The sequence below is a fragment of the Spodoptera frugiperda genome, chromosome 17 (assembly GCF_023101765.2).
Source record: "Spodoptera frugiperda isolate SF20-4 chromosome 17, AGI-APGP_CSIRO_Sfru_2.0, whole genome shotgun sequence".
NCBI classification, from domain to species: domain Eukaryota; kingdom Metazoa; phylum Arthropoda; class Insecta; order Lepidoptera; family Noctuidae; genus Spodoptera; species Spodoptera frugiperda.
In genome coordinates this window covers 541,251-562,481 of record NC_064228.1, presented here as the reverse complement: position 1 = coordinate 562,481, position 21,231 = coordinate 541,251, and the positions used below count along the sequence as shown (strand labels likewise).

The 21,231-nt window shown below is 35.7% G+C and overlaps 1 protein-coding gene across 3 annotated transcripts in view; it reads right to left on the bottom strand.

The window, feature by feature from the left end:
- Window positions 1–399: 399 nt before the first annotated feature.
- LOC118276606 (nephrin) overlaps window positions 400–21,231 on the bottom strand; it is a 284,280-nt gene continuing 263,448 nt past the window's right edge. Inside the window, exons 13-29 of one of the 3 annotated variants that reach the window (XM_035594954.2) lie at window positions 20,432–20,585; window positions 19,176–19,313; window positions 17,626–17,790; window positions 16,856–17,014; window positions 15,144–15,275; window positions 13,197–13,277; window positions 12,624–12,906; window positions 11,990–12,225; window positions 11,510–11,618; window positions 11,018–11,187; window positions 10,484–10,645; window positions 6,953–7,152; window positions 6,433–6,598; window positions 5,791–5,909; window positions 4,894–5,032; window positions 3,785–3,888; window positions 400–2,241 (exon numbers count right to left, since the gene is read on the bottom strand). In XM_035594954.2, coding sequence (XP_035450847.2) covers window positions 1,993–2,241; window positions 3,785–3,888; window positions 4,894–5,032; window positions 5,791–5,909; window positions 6,433–6,598; window positions 6,953–7,152; window positions 10,484–10,645; window positions 11,018–11,187; window positions 11,510–11,618; window positions 11,990–12,225; window positions 12,624–12,906; window positions 13,197–13,277; window positions 15,144–15,275; window positions 16,856–17,014; window positions 17,626–17,790; window positions 19,176–19,313; window positions 20,432–20,585 — 2,766 coding nt within the window. In that variant the 3' untranslated portion in view covers window positions 400–1,992. Of the gene's footprint in view, window positions 2,242–3,784; window positions 3,903–4,893; window positions 5,033–5,790; window positions 5,910–6,432; window positions 6,599–6,952; window positions 7,153–9,239; window positions 9,411–10,483; window positions 10,646–11,017; window positions 11,188–11,509; window positions 11,619–11,989; window positions 12,226–12,623; window positions 12,907–13,196; window positions 13,278–15,143; window positions 15,276–16,855; window positions 17,015–17,625; window positions 17,791–19,175; window positions 19,314–20,431; window positions 20,586–21,231 lie in introns of all 3 variants that reach the window. The other 2 variants (XM_035594953.2, XR_004783681.2) reach the window with 2 other exon arrangements.

The following is a 21,231-nucleotide window of genomic DNA, read 5'->3' as shown; positions in this document are numbered from 1 at the left end:
ACAAGTCTTAAGAAAGAATTTAATGAAAAACAATGCACTTATCGCTAGAAATTTTCGTTTTTTTATATTTTTTTATTCTAAGTTTGGCAATATTTATTTAAGTGATATTTTATTCTCAAAATGGCATAAAAGTATAAGGCACGGTTTTAATATTTCTCTAAAATTACTTATATATAGAAGGACGTAAAACCAGCTAATTTTATTATCTAAGTGGTTAGTTACTCGCGAAATAAAGTCCAGCTTTGGCACTTTTTCAGTTCAAATATCATTTTTAATTAAAATAAAAACCAAAACATAAGGTTTTCGTTTCCTCCATTGATATGTTTTTAATAATTGGAATTTTCATTTCACAGGAAAACTAAGGAAATAAAAGGAACGAAAAAAATAAAACAAAAGAAATAATTATTAGGTTTTTTATTTTCGAAATGTAACAATAGACTTTTTTGTAAATATAAAATCGTATTTCGTGATTGGATGGACTTTCGAACTTGAAAAAATAATGTTTAAAAATAAAATAAAGACAATCAGTCAATATTTTAACGAAATCATCATCGCAATTGTTACAAATTCGATTTTAAAGAAAATAATAATAATAGAAAATAATTAAGTATCTTAATAACTTAAAGAATAAAATTAATAAAACTTTGGCATGTGAATATTATGACCGATTAAATTTTGGGGTTGAAACGCTATTAATGTAAAAAATACAATTAGGTACAATATATTATTTACATAGAATCAAGATGGACATAAATTAAAAATTAATTGAACTTATGTTTATTGTCAGTTCGCGATTTGAGTATTATTATTTTCTTATTTACATCGTAAAAATGCAGAGAAAAAGTAACTTACGAGTAAAAATTTACAAAATAATAATAAAAACCGTAAATATGTATACAGTTATACGTTTCTTGTAAAAAATTACAATTTACAGATTATAAATGACAGTCGTTTAATATTTGACACAATACGTAATGGGGTCTTTTATAGTTTTTATATTAAATTGAACAAAAAAATTAAGAAAATATCCGAATTAAAATGTAAACGCAAATTAATGTAAGTGACATTAATTAATAATTAATGTTACAAAATATCTCAAAATCAATGAGAACAAATTTTAACTGTCAGGAACAACTTTATAAGTTTCTGAAACCATTTCTAACTATGAAAATGCATTCGAACATTTTCTAGAGAACAATTTTTAATTAAAAACGACGACAGGGTAAAATTCAAAATTTTTCCCGAATTTAATAATTTCATTTTCTTTTTAATTCAAAAATCGTATTTTTATAACAATCATAATTATCTTAAAAACTTAATTACGAGAGATCCTTTTATGGAATCAATAAAAATTTTGGATTCGCACACACCAGTAGTTTGTTCGACAATTTGTAGATTATTCTAAGTTATTAAACTTTGAAATTGAAACAACCCATTTCATAACTTTGACACAAACACCCAACGAACACGAATCGATTCTTAATTACAATTTATACTAACACCTAAGTCATTTTTACAATCCAGCGAAGTCCACCAGTCGGTTGATTCATCAAATTGTCAAACAATACTAGATCCAGCCTTTAAATGAAAATTAAATGAATAAAATCGTACATTTAACCCTAAATGTATTATTATCTAAAATGATTTTACAATTGGACATTGAAAAAATCATATTTTTTGTTCGCTTATGTCATTTGGACGTATTACCTATTTATTTTGATAAGTCAGTCGAACATTTTAATACAACCCGGGCAGCCCAATGCTAGTTTAGGCGACGTTGTCATATCTATCTACGCGATGGACACTAATCGTTTGAAAGTTCGTTCTTGTATCACATTCAATTATTTTAAATCTATCTACAATTTTTATCTAGTCCATTTTATTTACACTTCACTTCAAAGTTTTACACTCATAGCCGACTTTTAGTTTTTAGTTTGTCACTTTGTTATTCAAGTTTTTTACTTTACACATTTTTAGTTTTATTTTGTCACTTTAGACCACGTGGGTTTCACTTCTTTTGTTAAATGACTCGTCGATGGTGACGTTTTGTTTCTTGTTTTCTTTTTTAATGGTCCCGTACTGCGGGACGTCGGAGGTTAAATTCTGTACTGTTAATATCTGATTGGAGTTTTGTGGCGTGCTCGAGGATATGGGGCTACCATATTGGTTGCCATATTTGTGACGCGACGGGTCCTTTAAGATCGACTGGGGTTGCTTCGGTGCTGGAGTCTGGACTAAGTGCTGAAACAAAAAACTTTATTAGAAAAGGTATAATCAAAATAAATGCCTAAATTTCCTTTTTTGTAGCTACGAACTAAGTTAAATTAGGTATTCGTTGAAAATTTCAAACACCTATTTTTCGTCGACGATTTAAATTCCCGCTAACGAGTACCTCCGAGCCTACATCATTAGCAGCGTTAAATATAAAATTTACAAATAAATAGTCCGTTTCAATTAAGCCCAATAGAAATTGAATCACGTATTTTCTTACGGCGTTTACACAATAACGTTTTAAGCGTAAAATGACAAAGTTTTGGACAAAAAGTTGTTAGATTTTGGGCACCATTGAAAGTTTAGCGAAGATTGGAATTTCAAAGCTTTGCAGTGGGCGGGGGAAATTTGTTGTTAATTAATCTTAAATTATGAGATTGTTCATGCCTAACTGGTTACGTAAGAGTATTATAAGCGTTCGGAATTACCCTGTAGGTACAACATCAAAGAATGTCACTCGATTGTACGAGTATTCGTGGTATGTTTTACGTTTAATTTAGAAATAAATTTTGAATTTTAAATAGTGATGGCGACTTTTAATTTAATTATTATGTTTTTTGTTTATTATCATCTTATTCCACGTAATCATTTCATCGGGTATTGCGGAATGCTGCTCGTAAATATGCCTCTAGCATGGCTTGAAATTAATTATTATGTTATCGACTTACTCGCGTAATTATTTGACGAGGAACTCGACTAGTTTTAAGCCATCCTCGTTCATAGCTCATATTCATGAGCAGCATTCCGCGACACACGACGCGGTGAAATGGTTTAATTAATTTCATTGTAACCTTAATAAACTAATGGGGTTTTATCTTACATTTGTCAAACATCTTATGTGTTTGTCTCTTATGTCTACCAATGTATAATTCTTTTATGAAAGTTCTAGTACATTTTTTTGAATAATAATTGTAAAAATTATGTATTTTTGTTTTCTCAATATCAACACAAGCTCTATATAAGAGGAAGTAAACAGCACAATGGTACTTTATTCAGTACGGTGCTAGGCAGGGGTGCAATCCGTCACAATTTGTCCCTATATTTAGGTCAGGAACATAAGATACCACTATTTGTTACCATTTGTTTGTGAGATCTATGGGGTAACAGCAACACACTCTTTTCTTGAAAGCGGCTTTCAGGAAGACGTACTCATAAAACGGTATATACAAGGAATAAGCATATTGTGGAACTCAAAGAGGAAAATTGGTGAAATGTGTTTTTTTTTCTTTTAAAAACGTTGGATTTTCTCCTGTATCGTGGGTGCATTTACAAATATACAATTTCACATATACATAACACCCAGAGCCGAAACAACAATTTGTGGATCACACAAAGAGTTGCTCCGTGCGGGAATCGAACCTGCTACACGTTGCGCGGCAGCCAGTTGCCTAGCCACCGCGCCAATCGTGCAGTCTCTGCACAATTTTATTATTCAATTCTTCAATAGTAATTACAACATCAACATCCCATATACATCTTAATATTAACTTAATTAGCATAAATATATCCTCACCTGTGCACAACTGCCGGGGTGCAGTACAGTGACGTCAGGCGGGGGCACGGCGGCCATCTTGTCCAGCCGCTGCCGCCGCAGCGTGCCGCCGGCCGACTGTCGGTCTAAAGGTAGAATTCTTTACTGTTTAATGTATCTGAGCTCTTTTACAACTAATTGGAATTATTAATGGAGGTCTATGAAAGTGTATCGTAGTGGGATATTGTTAGGTTTTTTAAAATAACTGCCTCGTTGGTCGAGAGTTCGCCAGTGCCTGAGAAGAGGTCTCAGGCTGGGCTCCGAATGAAGCCCTTTTTCGAAAATTTCTCAGTAGTAGCACGAAGTCTGAAATTGTGCCCAGTATATGACAATAGGCTCACCCCCTACTACATAGGACTTATAACACAAATGGTGAAAAGTGGGTGTACATTGTGCAGTGGGATGACATGCCGTAATATTATGCACCTCTACCTACCCCTTCGGGGATAAAAGGCGTGAGGTTGCATATTTGTTTAAATAATTTCCCTGAAAGTTTTTTTGTAGATACATTTACTTCACATGCAAACCTAAAACAATAGTTAGTGGATCACTCAAATTAATGGGTGCAGGTATCGAGCCTGATTTATTTGATGCTGCAAAAATTGTCCACTAACTGCGCAATTATGTTGAATAAGTGGAAAACTTTCTATGGCCTCTTCGTATCCAGTGAAAATTATTACATTGCATAATTTATTTTAAAATTTTACTATATTTTTTAAGGGGGGAAACCATCCAATGGCTTCTTCCGAACTTTTACTGACTAAAAACCACCCCGTTGCTACTACTGCTCTTAGAGCCGGAGCTTCGGTAAACCGGTTAGACAGTCCGTAGCTCCGAATCGAGCATCATCCCTACTGGGCCCCATCTGTGTGGCCTAATGTCTAACTATCATACTAACCTTTAAGCCTTTTTAGACACCCTAATCATACATCCAGTCTATTATTTTAATGATTGTTTCCAGGTTTTTACTAAATTTTATTTCTAGTATCCTTAATTTCTACCACCACCTCCCATTAAAAGCAACAACCAATACTACAGCGTATGTATAATGTGTAAACATGCAGTAAGTAGAGAGTGGCACTACCACTTACCGTCGAGAGCGTAGCTGTGTGGTGGTGGGCTGGCCATGTGTGACGGTGAGCTGGAGGGCAGGCCGCCGTTCATGAGGTGGGGCTTCGGGAGTGGCTGGCCTCCGTACTGCTGCGGGGGGGTGGGAGTTCGACCCTGTTGCTGTTGGGGAAAAGGTTATGTTAGTTAAGGTGTAAGTGGGTATTATATTAATACAGATATTTTCTTACGACCAACAGAATGAATGGGTCATTAGATACATCATCATCATCATCAACCGAGAGACGTCCACTGCTGAACAAAGTCCTCCCCCATAGTCATCATTAGATAGGTACAAAAAATAATAATTTAGGGTTGTATTCTCATTGCTTTGAGTTCATCATAAGTGAGATTGCTGATCTAGGGGCCTCGATGTCAATTTTCAGATTTGAATAACTATTATCGTGTTTTTCGAATTCAAGAAGTCTTTGTGACTGCATGGAGTTAAGATTTTGTCTCGTGCATCTTATAGCAAAGGGCCACCTCATGACATAATATCTGAACGAAATTGATTTTTATTACTAAAAACAATGTTGATGTGGCGACATATCTGTAACTTGTCACTTGTCAATGTTTCGCCACATTGATATCCTAGCACATCATAAACATATGCCAGAATTTTATATTTATTTATTTAATTCATAAGTTACAACGGTAGACAACCAACTTACACACATAACTAAAACATAATTAAACAGGAATTAACAGCATTCATTAAGTTCGCCTCGCAGTACTTCAGGTACTCTGACAAAATATCCTTCCATCCATCCACGAACAGATCATTTGTTGGATTTGACACACATTTTTTATTAAAAATTAAATCTTTTATTTATAGATACTCTTCTCCCAAATGAATAAATGATCATTCAAAATAATTTTACCTGCTGCAAATACTCCCCGATGAGCGGCGGGTAGGACAGGTACCGGTCGGACGCCATGTTGTAGTAGGAGCCGTCCAGCGGCGGCATCGGGCTCGGAGCCGGCACGTAGTTCTGTTTGCCTGGTGCCAATACACAGATTATGTTAGAGAAGTAGTATATTTTATAAGGAATATAATAAATAGTAGAGAATTGATGTATTCTAAAGTAATATTAGGTTGGTTGATTCAACAAGATAAATAGGTGTTAGTAAAATGAGCCAAAATTTTGAAAATTTTTAAGGCATCAGCCTCATTCTGGCCTTTAGGTGATTCTTAAGGTCCAGTGCCCAGTGTCCACGACGGACGATTATGAAGGAATTAAATTAAAAATCAAAAATCCCAATGCATAGATATAGGTAAGTATCCATCAATGCAGTCCATGAAGCAAGGGTGCAGTCAGTGATAGATAAAAGTATAACTACCGCACTCAGAAACATTCAATGATTACTTAAAACTATTTCTTAGTTACGATTTTGTATCAAAAACAATTGCTAAGGACGGGTTTAAGTAACCATTAAATGACTCTGAGAACGGCGGTTAGATATCTCAAAAGTAATGCTAAGGAATAAAGACTATAATTTGTAAAATATTCTCCATTTCTTACCTGTACTTCTACCCAGCGTGCTATGTCCAGTAATGTCCTTGTGTCTGTGAGGGTGCGGCAGCGTCCTGGCGTGGTCTCCATCGTACACCGCATAGTTAGGAGGAGGATAGTCCAGTGGTGGTGGAATCACCAGGCCCTGGTCATCCATTAGGAAGGCGTCCGTTGTCTAAAGAGAAAAGTATTGGTTAGAACGGCGCAGATTGCTTAACATCTGATGGTTTATCTGCTGGCTTGCCTAGCTAAGCCATGAAGAAAATGTTGTTTTTCGAATCCTCCTTGGCTGGCAGTCGTACTTGCGACGATAATTATAACTAAGTTTTGAAAGACCATTTTTAATTTTACAAGTAATTCTGTACTTCAATTACTGAGAGGTCATACAAAAATTGACAACATTGCAAGTTTTGAACAACAAATCTATTGAATATATTATTGCTTTATTTAGCTGTCCATTGGTAAATAAAAACAATAGATTAAATAAATAAAAAATTCAGAAAATTAAAGCAATAGAAGATATTCTTACCTGACTCAACATATGCCTAGTAGGCATGGATGGAACCTCAGGTATCGGCGGAGGCTGCCTATCATCAGTCCCCTCATCCTGCGAGTATGTCTCCGACTTCTCGGAGACGGAGCTCAGCGTCTCTCCCGTCATCGTGTCATTGTATGATGACGGAGCATACATCTCTATTGTGGCTGATTTAGACGCTTGCCCCGCTTGTTCTGTTAGGAATAATAGAGGTTATATTAAATAATTAATTACCAAATAATTTTTGTATCAATAATTATTGCCCAAAATAATAGAGGTTATATTAAATAATTAATTACCAAATAATTTTTGTATCAATAATTATTGCCCAAAATAATAGAGGTTATATTAAATAATTAATTATCAAATAATTTCTGTATTAATAATTATTGCCTTAAATATGTAATTACTAATTATATCAATTGTACTAATTAATGTTACCTACCTATACATTTAAATTTAATTAAAATATATTAGACACGTATTTTTTGTCATATAAGATAACAATACTTAGACAAATCGAAACAAAGTTTAGGAGTGGGAGCAAATATTGTAAATATACCATATTATAAAGGTAATATACATATATGTAAAAGATAACATATCGCTATGTAACTCTAATTAGCAGCGTTAAATTGTAATCAATGTTTCGTAAATGTAATTTCATTACTTCATCTGTGGTAATGGAAGAAAAATACGTTTCGATTAAATGGGTAATTAAAGACAATGAGTAGCGTTGAGGCTTCGAATTGGAGTAGCATTTGTATTATTCAGTGTTGTATGTTTTGTAGAGCGGTTGGATGTTATTTTATCTTATATATTATACTGTTGTATGTAAAGTGTTATAAGACAAAATTCTATTATTCTAAATACAATTTTTAAAGAGAAAGATTAATGTATCGTGTACCTAACATGTGATAATTTTATTGTAACTTTCGTGAGACATACTAAATTAATTATTATGTTATCGGCTTACTCACGTAACTGTTTGATTAGGAACTCGACTACTTTCAAGCTATGCTAGCATAGCTGGATAGCATAGCAAAGGCTCATATACACAAGCAGTATTCCACGACATTAGAAATATTAGAATGCTCTTCGACAATCGCCGCGTCGTGTGTCGCTTGAAATTAGTCGGGTTCCTCGTCAAACAGTTACGCGAGTAAGCTGATAACATAATAATTAATGTATAAGGTAATATTATATACAAAGATTAAATAATAACAATACTCTCAGTATACCTCATATACCGATGTTTAATGTAATTAAACAAACTCCCACTCTTAAATATAATCACTCCTAAGAGTGGAATATTTTGAAGAATTCAAGTTACTTTCGCAGTCATTAATTTGGAACAAGGGTTATGTTCTAACAAGGTCGAACTAATTAACTAAAATAAGCGGGATTTTGTTCAAAATGTCATGTTATTATGTACCTACGGATTTATAGGAGTTTTTGCTCATCTGGGAATTGTGAGACAGAAGTAACACCATGCTTTTTATCCCCGAAGGGGTAGGAAGAGGCACACAATGCCTCTATACAATGTACACCCACTTTTCAACATTTATGTTATAAGTCCCATGTAATAGGGGGTGAACCTATTGCCATATATTGGGCACCATTCCTGGCTAAGATTTTTTGAAAAATGCCCAGTATTACTTTGCCCAACCCGGGAATCGAACCCTTGCCCAGCCGTCGCACTTGCGACACACGACGAGCGACAGTAAGACAGAAGCTTGTACTTTTAATGAACCTAAGTATGTCTATTGCTACGAACATGTATGCCTAAAATTCTTTAACACGATAAAAATGGATTTTATAAAATGTTTCCTCAGACGTATTAAGTCTTTATAAGTAAGATTAGGAAGATTAGAATGTTGCTATTTTCGTCAGTTATGTTTTAGAGATTATCATACTCGTGTACCATAATTATACCGTGGGATTTTACTTGACGTAGAAATCTTCTTGATGTTAAACACAGACTTATACGGAGACTATTGCATTAGATACATTTACTACCACACTCAGAGACATTTAATGATTACTTAACCCAGCAATTGTTTCCGGAACAAAATCGTTACTAAGGAATAGTTTAAGTAACCATTAAATGTTTCTGAGTGTGGTAGTTAGTCTGAAGTTCAACTATAATCAGAATGAATACACCGGTGATTTTAATTAATTACTGACTAAGTTACGAAACTAACACTATATCTAAAAACAGACAACATCAAACACTAACAAAAACAAAAAGAAGCAAAAATAAAACAAAAAGAAAACTCACCTTTAAGACGTCTAGATCGTCTTTTCAATACAAAACAAGCAACTAAGGCAGCGTTTATCATGACTAGTATGACTCCAGTAATAGACACGTATATGACTACAGACTTCGACACGTCAGCCGTTTCGACAAACTCTGTAGACACAACATTCAACTCGCCTAACTCTGAAGAAGCTTTAAAAAAAAAAAACGAAAAAAAAATTAGCAAAAGAAAAAAACAGATGAATGCCTAGATGAATAAGATCGGTCTAGTGTCAGAGATAAATATTTGCTTTCAAGTACTACCATTTGTAGTCAAGTCAAAATTATTTATTTTCAAATAGACCAGGAAGGCACTTTTGAACGTCAAAGCAAATATAATAATATTAATAACGTCTGTCTGTCGGTCAGTCCTCTAGTTGCACTATTTGCTCGTTCCAAAGTGTAGATTCCTATGGAGAAGAACGAGCAAGAAACTTCATAGGTTACTCTTTTTCAATCAGATTCACAATAAAATTCTTGGTTACATTGTTTCGATTGCTTCAACTATGTGAGAACAATGTAACACTAATATTCAGTCAAAGTGATAGAAAAAGAAAATAACCTTGAGGACAACAAAATTAGTTTCTGTATTCGTTCAGCTCTCTTTGTTTTGTTTGTCCTATTAATTTCTTTCACTATTTTAAGTCGCAATGTCATCGTCCTTTATTTGAAGCGTTGAAACAAGAAAGTCACATTTTTTCCTAGTAATATTTCGTGTAGAAAGTAACTTTGTAAGTGTGTTTATTTTGTCTCCATCATTTATTGTGTAACTACCATCAATTGTAACTGAAAATACTCGGTAACGAAATTCATGCGCGACTTAATACTTGAGTGAACTTTTCACGTCTCGCCCTTGACTGTAATGTAATTTTCACGGTCGTTCTTTGTCACTGAAAGCTTGAAGCTTTCATCTCAGTAGATATGCTTTTAATGTTACTATTGAAGTATCTCGCTTCACAATTTTTTGTTTAAAACATTTTACAGTGAAATAGGAATTGCTTTTAGTAAATTTTAAAACGAGAGCTGTTATATTTTTTATGGTCGAGTGTATGAAATTAATGAACGATGAAATATCAAATGTAATGAACGTTTTTAAAATGTATAGAATAATTAATGAATGAAACTACAAATGGATATCTACTGACACACAACCAAACATAAAAGAAATACATAGAAGAAAATATTAAAAGCTAACATTTACAAAGGTTTTAAAATTAAATCCAAACCTCGGATCCTCTTATTGGTCCTTTTATGAAGACAGAATCCGATCAGCAATACATTGAGCAATATTAATGCTGTTCCAACAATTGTACCAGTGATGATGAATACTCCTGGTACATTGTAATTATATTCTTCCGAAGAAGACTGTATTGATGATGGGATCATGTCTGAGCAGCGTGGAAATATTTCACAATTATTAATTTAGGTTCGAATAAAATAGGACCTAAAATGATACCTTTAGGTACCCCTTGTTGTCTTGGTCAAATAGACTAACAATTCTATCTCTTTGATAATTAAAGGTATCGAACCCTTTAATAAAGTCAAGTAACAACTTGAATTTACATCAACAATAATTTAGAATTTGATACAAGACGAGAATCTTACAATAATTTAAAAGACAAATTGGAATGCGTAACGCATAGCTAACATCAAAGGCCTTTAGCTATGTTCGTTACTAAAATCAAAATGTAATTTTATCTTTGATCTTAGACTGAAATATTCTTCTTATACTGAAAACTAATTAAATAATATAAACTTACTCAGTGTAGTGACTTTAGTATCGTCTGGTCGGTATTTGCTTTGTCCAATTTTGTTAATTGCCATTACGGAGAAAACGTAATCAGTATTGCGGTCAAGACCTCCGATGGTGAATGTGGTTGCATTTCTAGGTACCACGTCTTCATATTTATAAGATTCTTCAAAGACTCTCCTGAAAATAAGAATTAATTTAAAATATGCTGTATTTATAAAGAAATTTCTTTACATTTAACTCATCTTAAAAAATATGTATTTTATTAAAATTATTAATTTTAAATATTTCTACTCCTAAGAAGATGCTTTTGCTTGGAATTGTAGAAAGAATAAATATTTTTCTTACGTGGAAATGTAAAAAATCCTTAATAATATACACTAAGTATAGCTATTACATTCATGCTTGGAATATCCGATCAAGGTTTTCTCTCTGATCAACTTGATAGTATGCCTTACTAAAGTACTAGAACATTACCGTATAGTTATTTTATAGTACTTACCTGTATCGCACTCTGAACCAGGACGGCAGCCCGCCATCAAACCCAGGCACCCACTGCAGCGTCACGGTGTTGTGGGTCACATTCGTCACAATCAATGATATTACTTGATCTGAAACAAATGAGATATGTTATAGACTACATAAATTCATTATTAGTCTCTTGTTATCTATTGCCGAACATAGAACTCTTCAATAGTAGTACGGGACTGAGTTTGGTCTTTAGCCCGCCTCTTCACATTATTCATTATCAAAATGATCAAAAGTGGTCACTTTAACGAGAACTTTAACTTTAAAAATAACTGTTAAAGGCTATTTATTCTTCCACTAGCGTCGTTCAGCGTTGTCCGACATGGCCTCTAATGTATTAAGTATCTTTCAAGTGACGTCTTATATGATGTCTTGTATGAGACAAAGAAGAAAGTAGTATGTTATGTTGTTGTAGAAACATGATTAGCAAGCAACATTTTAATAACTATCTTACCTGGGGCACTAGTGATATCCAGCTTCACAGATGTGGTGGAGAATCCCAAGTCATTCCTCGCTCCGCATTCATAGGACCCATAGTCTGAGGAGCTGACGTCATTGATGAGGAGCACAGAGGTATACGTCACTGGATCCAGTTTGTGGAACTCCGCAAAATACTTGGTCGAAGTGTTGACTGGTAGCTTGGCACCATTCTTGGACCACGTGAAATTTGGCGCGGGAGCCGCTCGGCATCTGAGAGAGATAGTGTGAATGTAGATCGTTTTGGTAAATGAGAATGGTGTAATAGCAGTTTTTAATTTAAGTTGGTAATCTTTAAAAGTAACCTTGGGAGAAACGTTTCTATCAACAACGTGGAACAACGCTTGCGTTGTGTTTCGATGTATAAGAGAGGTTACCGGATGCCCCATTAACCCCCTTTCCAATCTTCCTAATCCCCGTTTCCCCAACAACCCTTAAATTCCTAACCATCAAAAGGCCGGCAACGCACTTGTAACGCTTCTGGTGTTTTCAAGTGTCCATGGGCGATGGCGACTGCTTACCATCAGGTGAAATGCTTGTTTACCGGCTTATATTATAAAACAAAGCTCAGACATAGGAAAAATATTTATCTACAAATATATATCACTTACTTGCACGTCAATCTCCCAACTTGACCAACATTAGAAGCAGATTTCATCAAGCTAGGCGAGCTATCCAGTTCTGGTTTAAACTTCACCACTAGCATAACATCCTGTCTCGTTTCTCCCCCTATTCCATTATCCACCACACATTGGAAGTTACCCACATCCTCCCTGGTGGCTTGTTTCACCACCAAAGTGCTTGTAAGGTTTCGAGGTTCAAAAGTAACCTGGTTAGGGTTAATATTGTAACCTTTGCGTTCCCAACGTATGTTGTCTGCTGTTAAAGGGTTACCTGGAAGGAGAAAAATGGTTAGGAGTGTGATTTTTGCGTTCCGTAGATGGCGCTTTGGTCGAGTTTAGTCCTGTGAGTCGAAGGATTGTTTACTTAGTAATAGGATTTTTTAATCAGTCGGTTGTTCTAAACAATTTTAAAATCACAATTAAAAATATGTATAACCATTAATTTTTGTTATAGACATAGTGACATCGTTGTATTATTCTCAAAAGGGGTAGACAGAAGTATGCATATTATTTAAAGAAAAACTTCATATATTGTGATTGAGTTTACAAAACAATACTTACCATTAGCAGTGCAGGTCAGCATGGCATCCTGATTGGGGCTGACCACTTCATGTAGATTCACAGACTTTATGCTCGCCGGGTCTGTAAAAGAAACCTCAATTACATTCCTATACTTTGAGAATATTTTTATAGCTTGTGTAAACAGATTTGACCAAATCATGATGAGGATTTGGTGGTATTAATAACTTTTTGCTATTGGTCGATGGTGTTGTTTGTACCATACATTTTTTTGTTGTGGAGCAAAATCATCAAATTACTTCTCCCGCCTTGAGTGAGACGAGAGAGTGTCAGAGTCTTACTGACAATAAACCACCCTATTTCTTTTCCTGCTTTGAGCCGAAACCCCGGTAACCCATTACGTTGTCCGCAGTTCTAATACATAACCTCACGGCTGCCTCTCATGGGGGTAGGCAGAGACTTAGAAACGCCTACGAATCTTACAAACCATATAAACAACTTAATTTTATTTATAATCATCATCGTCATCATATTATTAGTCATAAGACGTCCGCTTCTAAACATAGGCCTCCCCAATGACTTCTAGATATACTAGTTGGAAGTGACCTGCATCCAGTGGCTCCATACGACCTTGATCAGGTCGTCTGTCCACCAGGACAATCGATGTCCACAATTTTATTAATACTAAACATTTATTATTTTCATCTATAAATAATTCCCTTGGTACTACAAAAACATTTTCGTTCAATAAGAATGTAATCTGACAACGTATTGAAGCATTCTGTCCGAAATATCTTCGGTATGTACCTATCTGCCAATATTTAATATGTTATACATCAATTTGGTTGAATGGCTTACATCAGACTAAAATAATAACTTTGCTTTAGTATTGTTATTTAAAGGAGAACTCGTTATGTTATTTTTATTTTTAGGTCAATGTATTAATAACTGATTGATTTTTAAAATGGCCGCTTAAGTTTTGTTTACCAGTCCCCTGTTTTTTAAGTCTGGTAATATCCTTTTCCTAAGTCTGAAAAATACTATGGTGTGACACAACTCCTAAATTTTAAGGAAACCCTAAGCCAAGATAGGTGATCAATCTACCTAAGTGTCACCTAGCAATTAGGAAATCAGAAAATTCTTCGAAAATTAGGGGTTAGTTTCGACGTTAAGTCACGCTTAATAACTTTTAATTAAAGTATGGTTAAGGGGTGGTTTATTAAAAGGGTCATAAGAATACCAAACTCCGTGATATTTCTAAGAAAATTGTAATGAAAAACTCAATATTAATTTACCCTATCGATCGAAGACTCGAGAACAACCCTTCAAAATTAAAATACATTAAATTTCCTGTTTCCCTGAACGAATTAACTATTGAAGAAATATAATTAAGTTGAGGGAGGCCCATTAGCTGAGGAGGTGACTTGGAAAATACATCAATTTGTTACTCTTGCAACTTCCATCGGTACATTGAAGACAATGGTTGATCAACGATTCTCTTTGCTAACGTAACAAGTTTAATGTACGAACATTAAGAAGCCATGGCTTGTGTTACTAAGGCTCCTATAGTTGTAGTTTGGGTGGGAGCTATCTCTATCTGTATGTTCAGAGGATGATAGATTCGCCTGATCATTTTTATTAACCTCGCTTGATCCCAGCAAAATCATTAAGTTATATCCCATTAATGGCTTATAAGATTGAAAAGTGATAACGTCGGAGCTTAGTGATGCAACATGTGTCAGGAATTCTTTAGTCAGTGGTATGTTTGATGTTGTTCAGCGCACCACCCCACTTCCACCAGATCAGATTGCATGTAGCAGGCGCATGTGACCACCATTGTACATATTATATAAGAACACTTTCGTTACTGAGTGACTGATGCCCATTTTCACAATTCTTTCTAAAATATTGAGCTAAGATACTCCTGCTTTTCGAGCCGGAGCCACGGTTAGCCCGCTAGGTAGTCCGCAGCTAGTAAGGTATACTTACAGTGAACAGACACGCTGATATTGGCAACAGCAGCTCCCTGCGAGTTGACTGCCTCACACGTGTATACTCCAGCATCATGGCGGGACAACTTCGTCATGTTCAGCATGCTGCCTTCAGATATTATTCGGTCATCTATAGGAAAAAATGGCATAACTAGTCAATTGGAATGGTCTACAAAAGTAACTTATTTAAATAGTTTAGTTCTTATTAACTAAAGGAACGAAAGAAATAATTAAACAGGTACATATAAGTGTGGGAGAGCTATTCTTCGGCACGAATGGATTGGCTCATCCTAAATACTACGGCCTTACAGAAAACCGACGTGAAACAACGCTTACGTTTTGTTTCGTAACGTGAGTGAGGTTATCGCAAGGCCAATTCCTAATCTTCCTAATTCTCGATTCCCCAATAACCTTGGAGTTTCTAACCCCAAAAGGTCGGCAATGCACTTGTAACACCTTTTTTCGAGTGTTTACGGGCGGCGATGAATGCTTGCCATTTACCATCAGGTGATCCGTCTGCTCATTTTTAAAAAGGCTAGTTTTTATCCCGGGACCGCGGGCGGAGCTGCTGGTAAAAGCTAGTAAATATCTATTTGATAATTCCGCACATATAGCCAATATATTTACGTCCATCGTTAGTTACCGGGTAATTCAATAGCCCGCATTTGTACTGGGTATACAAATAACTGGTGGTTCGTTTCCTAAACAGTTTTACCTCTGTGCTTCGTCTATTCATTGTAGTATTCAAAATTAGCTATTCAATTTTATTTATTTATTTATTTAGTTTGGTTTATTGGGTCTATATTTATTTGCTGATAACACAAAATATTCATTTAATTGTGATTGCCTTTATGATAATCGTATTTTGTTTTTAAATTAACACGTTGCTCCAAACTAGGATTTTCTCCCGTGTCGTGTGCGATAAAACATACAAGTTCACATACACATGACTAGGTGTCATGTGTATTCGAAACAACAATCTGTGATCACACAAAGAGTTGTTTCAAGACTCGAACCCGCGACACGTTGCATGGCAGCCAGTTGCCCAACCAAAGCGCCAACGGTGCAGTCAAATAAATGTATATGTTTGGAAAGCTCCGTAATCGATTCCCACCCTATTTATTCTTACAAAGTAATAATACCTCAAAATAAACAATAAATACATTTGAAAAGGATTATTTAGAATCCACTAATGACAGATACATAAAAGCTCACAAACCAAATAATTACAGCAAACAATTCATTGTATTTAGCTTTAATCAGGCCTCATTAACCTATTGATGGGAAAACAAAAACTATGTTTTGTAATCACAGCATTCATGCGGATCAAATCGACTATTTAATACGTTAGTTTAACGTCACGCCTTTTATCCCCGAAGGGGTAGGCAGAGGTGCACATTACGGCACGTATCCCGCTATATAATGTATACTCATTTTTCACCATTTGTGTTATAAGTCGTATGTAATAGGGGCCTATTGCCGTACACTGGGTACAATTCCAATTTTCGTGGTACTAATCATGTAATAAGGGCCTATTGCCGTATACTGGGCACAATTCCAGACCCCATGCTACTGAGAAATTTTCGAAAAAGCTAAAGAGCCCAGTAATACTTTGCTCAAGCCGGAAATCGAACTCGAGACCCCTTGTCCGGCAGTCGCACACGCGACCACTTGACCAACGAGGCAATACGTTTGTTGAAATCTACTTACTTCCAGTACTGTAAGAAGACTGTGCTATGGGCAGTCCGTCCTTAGTCCAGGTATACGTGATGCTGCCCGGGTTACCATCAGCTCGCAGCACTATGATCAGAGGCTCGTTCTCAACCCCCACTGTCGTGTACGGAGTCGTCTCGTCGAAGATTGGCGCATCTGCAAAGGATATGGTGTTTAATTTCCAGTTTTAAGTTTGAGGTTGTTTGGTTGGATTTTGATTGAAAGAAATTGGTAACGAAAGGTATGATTAATAACTTTTTTTTTAAAGCAATCCTTTAATTTTCTCTTTTTTAATTCAGGTAATATCCCTAAAACATTCTCCTCGTAAGTCTGAAAAACAGTATGCTGGAAATCGCATAAAAATCAGTTCAGCCAAACGTAAGATAATCGCACATACATACAGGTCAAACAGAGGGACTCCTTTTTTTAAGAAGTCAGTTAGAAAAATATCTTGGATAAACCAATAAAAGAGCGATGCCGTGCATAGACACTCGAAACACCAGTAGCGTTACAAGTGCGCTATCGGTCCATTTGTATAAAGAATTAACTATAAGACAAAAATAAAGTATTTATCTATAAAACAAACCTCTATATAGTAATATATAAAAATCAATTGTTGTTCGTTAGTCTCGCCAAAACTCGAGAACAGCTGGACCGATTTGGCTAATTTTGGCCTTGAATTATTTGTGGAAGTCCAGGGAAGGTTTAAAAGGTGGGAAAAATATGTTTGAGGCGGTACAAAGTTTGCTGGGTCAGCTAGTACTTACATAGAACTTTAAGCGGCAGTGCATCATGGACGCTCCTCTGTAGAGCCTCGTTCATAGCCTGGCAGGTGTAGACGGCGCCGTTGAGGTCCTTGGTGATGGTCAGCTTCAGCTCGATGGTGGACACCGTGCCGCCGTGCAGACCCTTCTTCTGTTGCATCGGTAGACCTGGGGACGAGGAGAGGTTTTAATATTATGGTATATAACACAAAATTATAATATTTACTAGCGGCACACCAAGGCTTCCCATGGATGCAATGGTGATATATTTTACATGTACTGTATTATACATAAAAACTTTTCTACTGAATCACTCTATCTATTAAAAAACTGCATCAAAATCCATTGCGTAGTTTTATGGACTTAAAAGGGACATAAGGACAGAGAAAGTGACTTTGTTGTATACTATGTAGTGAAGACATTTGTTTTTTTTTAAGACGGTGGGAACCCTCCTTTCTTTTTGGAAAGAAAGACTAGTAAGTTCGGTATTTTTACTACACTAAAACCACCCCGTTATTGTTTACAGTCAGACTTAGGGTGCTTTTCCACCAGAGATTTGCCATGCTACGTTGCTGTACACATAGCTTAGCACAGGTGGAAACGGACTCAACTATATTTTTTGGATGGCTTCCCTACTATCGATACATCGCATACTCGAACTGCGTATCTCGCACAGTTACATAGCTTATCAGTGGAAAAGGTCACATAGTTTCACAACTTAGCTATTACATCTTCGTAGCATAGCTACATAGCACATATCTGGTAGAAAAGCACCCATAGGATTTTTTTACTATGTAGGAAGTAGCTACATTAACCAGCTCATCATCACTCATCATCGCAACCACAAAATTTAAACAAAAAATAACCTTATCAAAACAAAACAAGATACAATTCCAAATAATACTACCTACTAACACACTGCAATAATAATAGCAACACAGACGACTTACTAACCAACCGCCATGTTGCAAAATCGATTTGCCACGCACGAGTAAATCACGTACGTGTATAGACACGAGATTTACATGCAAAACAGCGAGCAAAGCCTGTAGCATTGCTCTGTTAAATTGTCAATGAAGATATGTTCGGGTCATGAGAGGAGCCGTGATGATTTCTCGTGATTTTATGCTAAAGGGGTTGCGAAATGCGGTTGGAATAGAGACTGTGTTTGGGGGTGATTTGGTTCATTGTTGGGATGGTTTTAATGTCATTGTGTTTGCTAGAAAATTTGTTATACCATTATTATCATACTCTTTTATAAGGAAATGGCTTGCTATAGCATCCACACTTGGACCTGCTAAGGTTAGAAATCGTAAATTAAAAGGATCAGGATAATCCTGAGTAATTTTTGTACTTTGCTTGACACAGGAATTGAACCCAAGACCCCGTGCTCAGTAGCTGCACTTGCAATCACTCGACTAACGAGCCAGTAATATTCAAGTAACTTATTAATACCATAAATATCTTAAACATTGGATTACAAAAGTGCTCATTTAGGATTAATTGAAATAAATTTGCTTTGATTTTGACTTTGACATTATATTTTGACTCACCCTGTACAGGTATACCATCCCTCCACCACGACAGTGTAGCGGGGGGGTTACTGCTGGCAGCGTCGCAGGATAGTGTGGCTTCGATTCCCACCTTCAGCTCTTCAGGAGACACTCGGACTTTCACAGCTTCAGGGGCGACTGGTGACCAAAATGTAAGTTAATTGAGATTGTTCTTATCATAAGTAATGTAATATTAAATATATTTTGTCATATTTTTGGAGAACTAAATAAAAAACTAACTGCACCGTTAGCGCAGTGGCTACGCAACGGGTTACTGCGTAATATACTGCTGGTTTGATTTTCGTCCCTATCACCTCAAAAGGTACCAAAATTATTGTTCTGGCACATAAATAAATAGGTAATTACATAATGTGAAGTATTTTATATCACTTTAACTGTATAATGGCTTGAGCGACAAAATTATGTATGTTTCATTAATAAATAAATTGTAAATAAATAAATAAATCTTTGTCACACACTAAAATCGACCTTAACACCAACACACTAGTCATGTTTTACTTCAACAAATCAAAAACTAAGAAACATACCCAATTAGCTACTTCTACTACATATAATGTATATGTTAAGGAATTGAGAAACCACTTACACAGCTCAAACAACATACTAGTTAACTATATTTATGTTAGAGCAAGTCTGTGCCTAAGTCAGCTGTACCTATATCGTGTCTAGACCAAACTGAGACCTAAGTCAACATCGCTAGTACTTCTATCTAGTACTTATCAATTAACATGTCGAGATTCCCAACTTAAGTATTATTAATTATCATTTTATTAGACTTTGATTTATATATACTTTCTAAGTAAATTTGACGGATGTAATGTACGCTTCAGCCCTTACGATTTGACTATGCAGTTGTAACTGTATAAAAGACTTACTTATAAAATAAAGATTAAAAAACAAAATTAGTTGGTGAATTTGTGTAGAGGTGTAAGGTGTCATACCTGTTTATAAGTAACACAACCTCATTATATTACACTTTTTAGTTCTCAGAGGGGTAAGCAGAGGTGTGCATATTATACACAATGTGATGTATCTATCACTGTAATGTTACGAATCCCAAGTCATGGGGTTGAGCTCATGGCCGTAAATGGGGTAAAATTCTCAATCCTCAATAAACTTTTTTGACTTAAGAATCGAACCCAAAACCCTTTGTTAAGTCACAGCTGCGACCACTTCAACATATAAAAAATATCAACAGCAAGTTTAAATAAAAAAGATGACTATAAAATACTCACAATACACATTAAGCGTAACAGTTTCAAAGAGTGGGATCTCAGTGGCACTGTTGGTGGCTTCACAGCGGTACTGAGCCTGGTTGTCAGTCACATTCGTCAGGATCGAGATCTCAGCCGACACTGAGCGCTCCACCGTCTTCGTTACTGAATGTATCTGGAATAGAAGGGGTGGGTTAGTAATGTAATATTATATTTTTTAAGGAATAGTTTAATTGTACTCATACTCATGGACATCCGAAACACCAGAGGCGTTACAAGTACGTTGCTGGCCTTTTGGGGGTTAGGAATCTAAGAGTTACTGGGGAATTGGGGATTGGGAATGTAATTGAGTCTCCGGTAACTTCATTCACACAACGAAACATAACGCAAGCGTTATTTCACGTCGGTTTTCTATGAGGCCGTGGTATTACTCCGGTCGAACCGGCCCATTCGTGCCGAAGCATGGCTCTCCCACACTTGCAATTATGAAGGTTCTCTATTCATCCAATTATTTTTTGATCTAGCAATAGAAGTCACATTATGTAGATACATTGTATTAAGCCTTCCTAGGTTTGGAACGTGGATCCACACGAGACACAATGTATTTTCTATTTTTGTCTTATCTATACTATACTAATATTATAAAGCAGAAGAGTTTATTTGTTTGATTGTTTGTTTGTTTGAACGCGCTAATCTCAGGAACTACTGGTCCGATTTGAATCATTCTTTTTGTATTGAATAGTACATTAATTAAGAAGGATATAGGCTATAAACATCACGCTATGACCAATAGGAGCCAAGCAGAGCGGGTGAAACCGCGC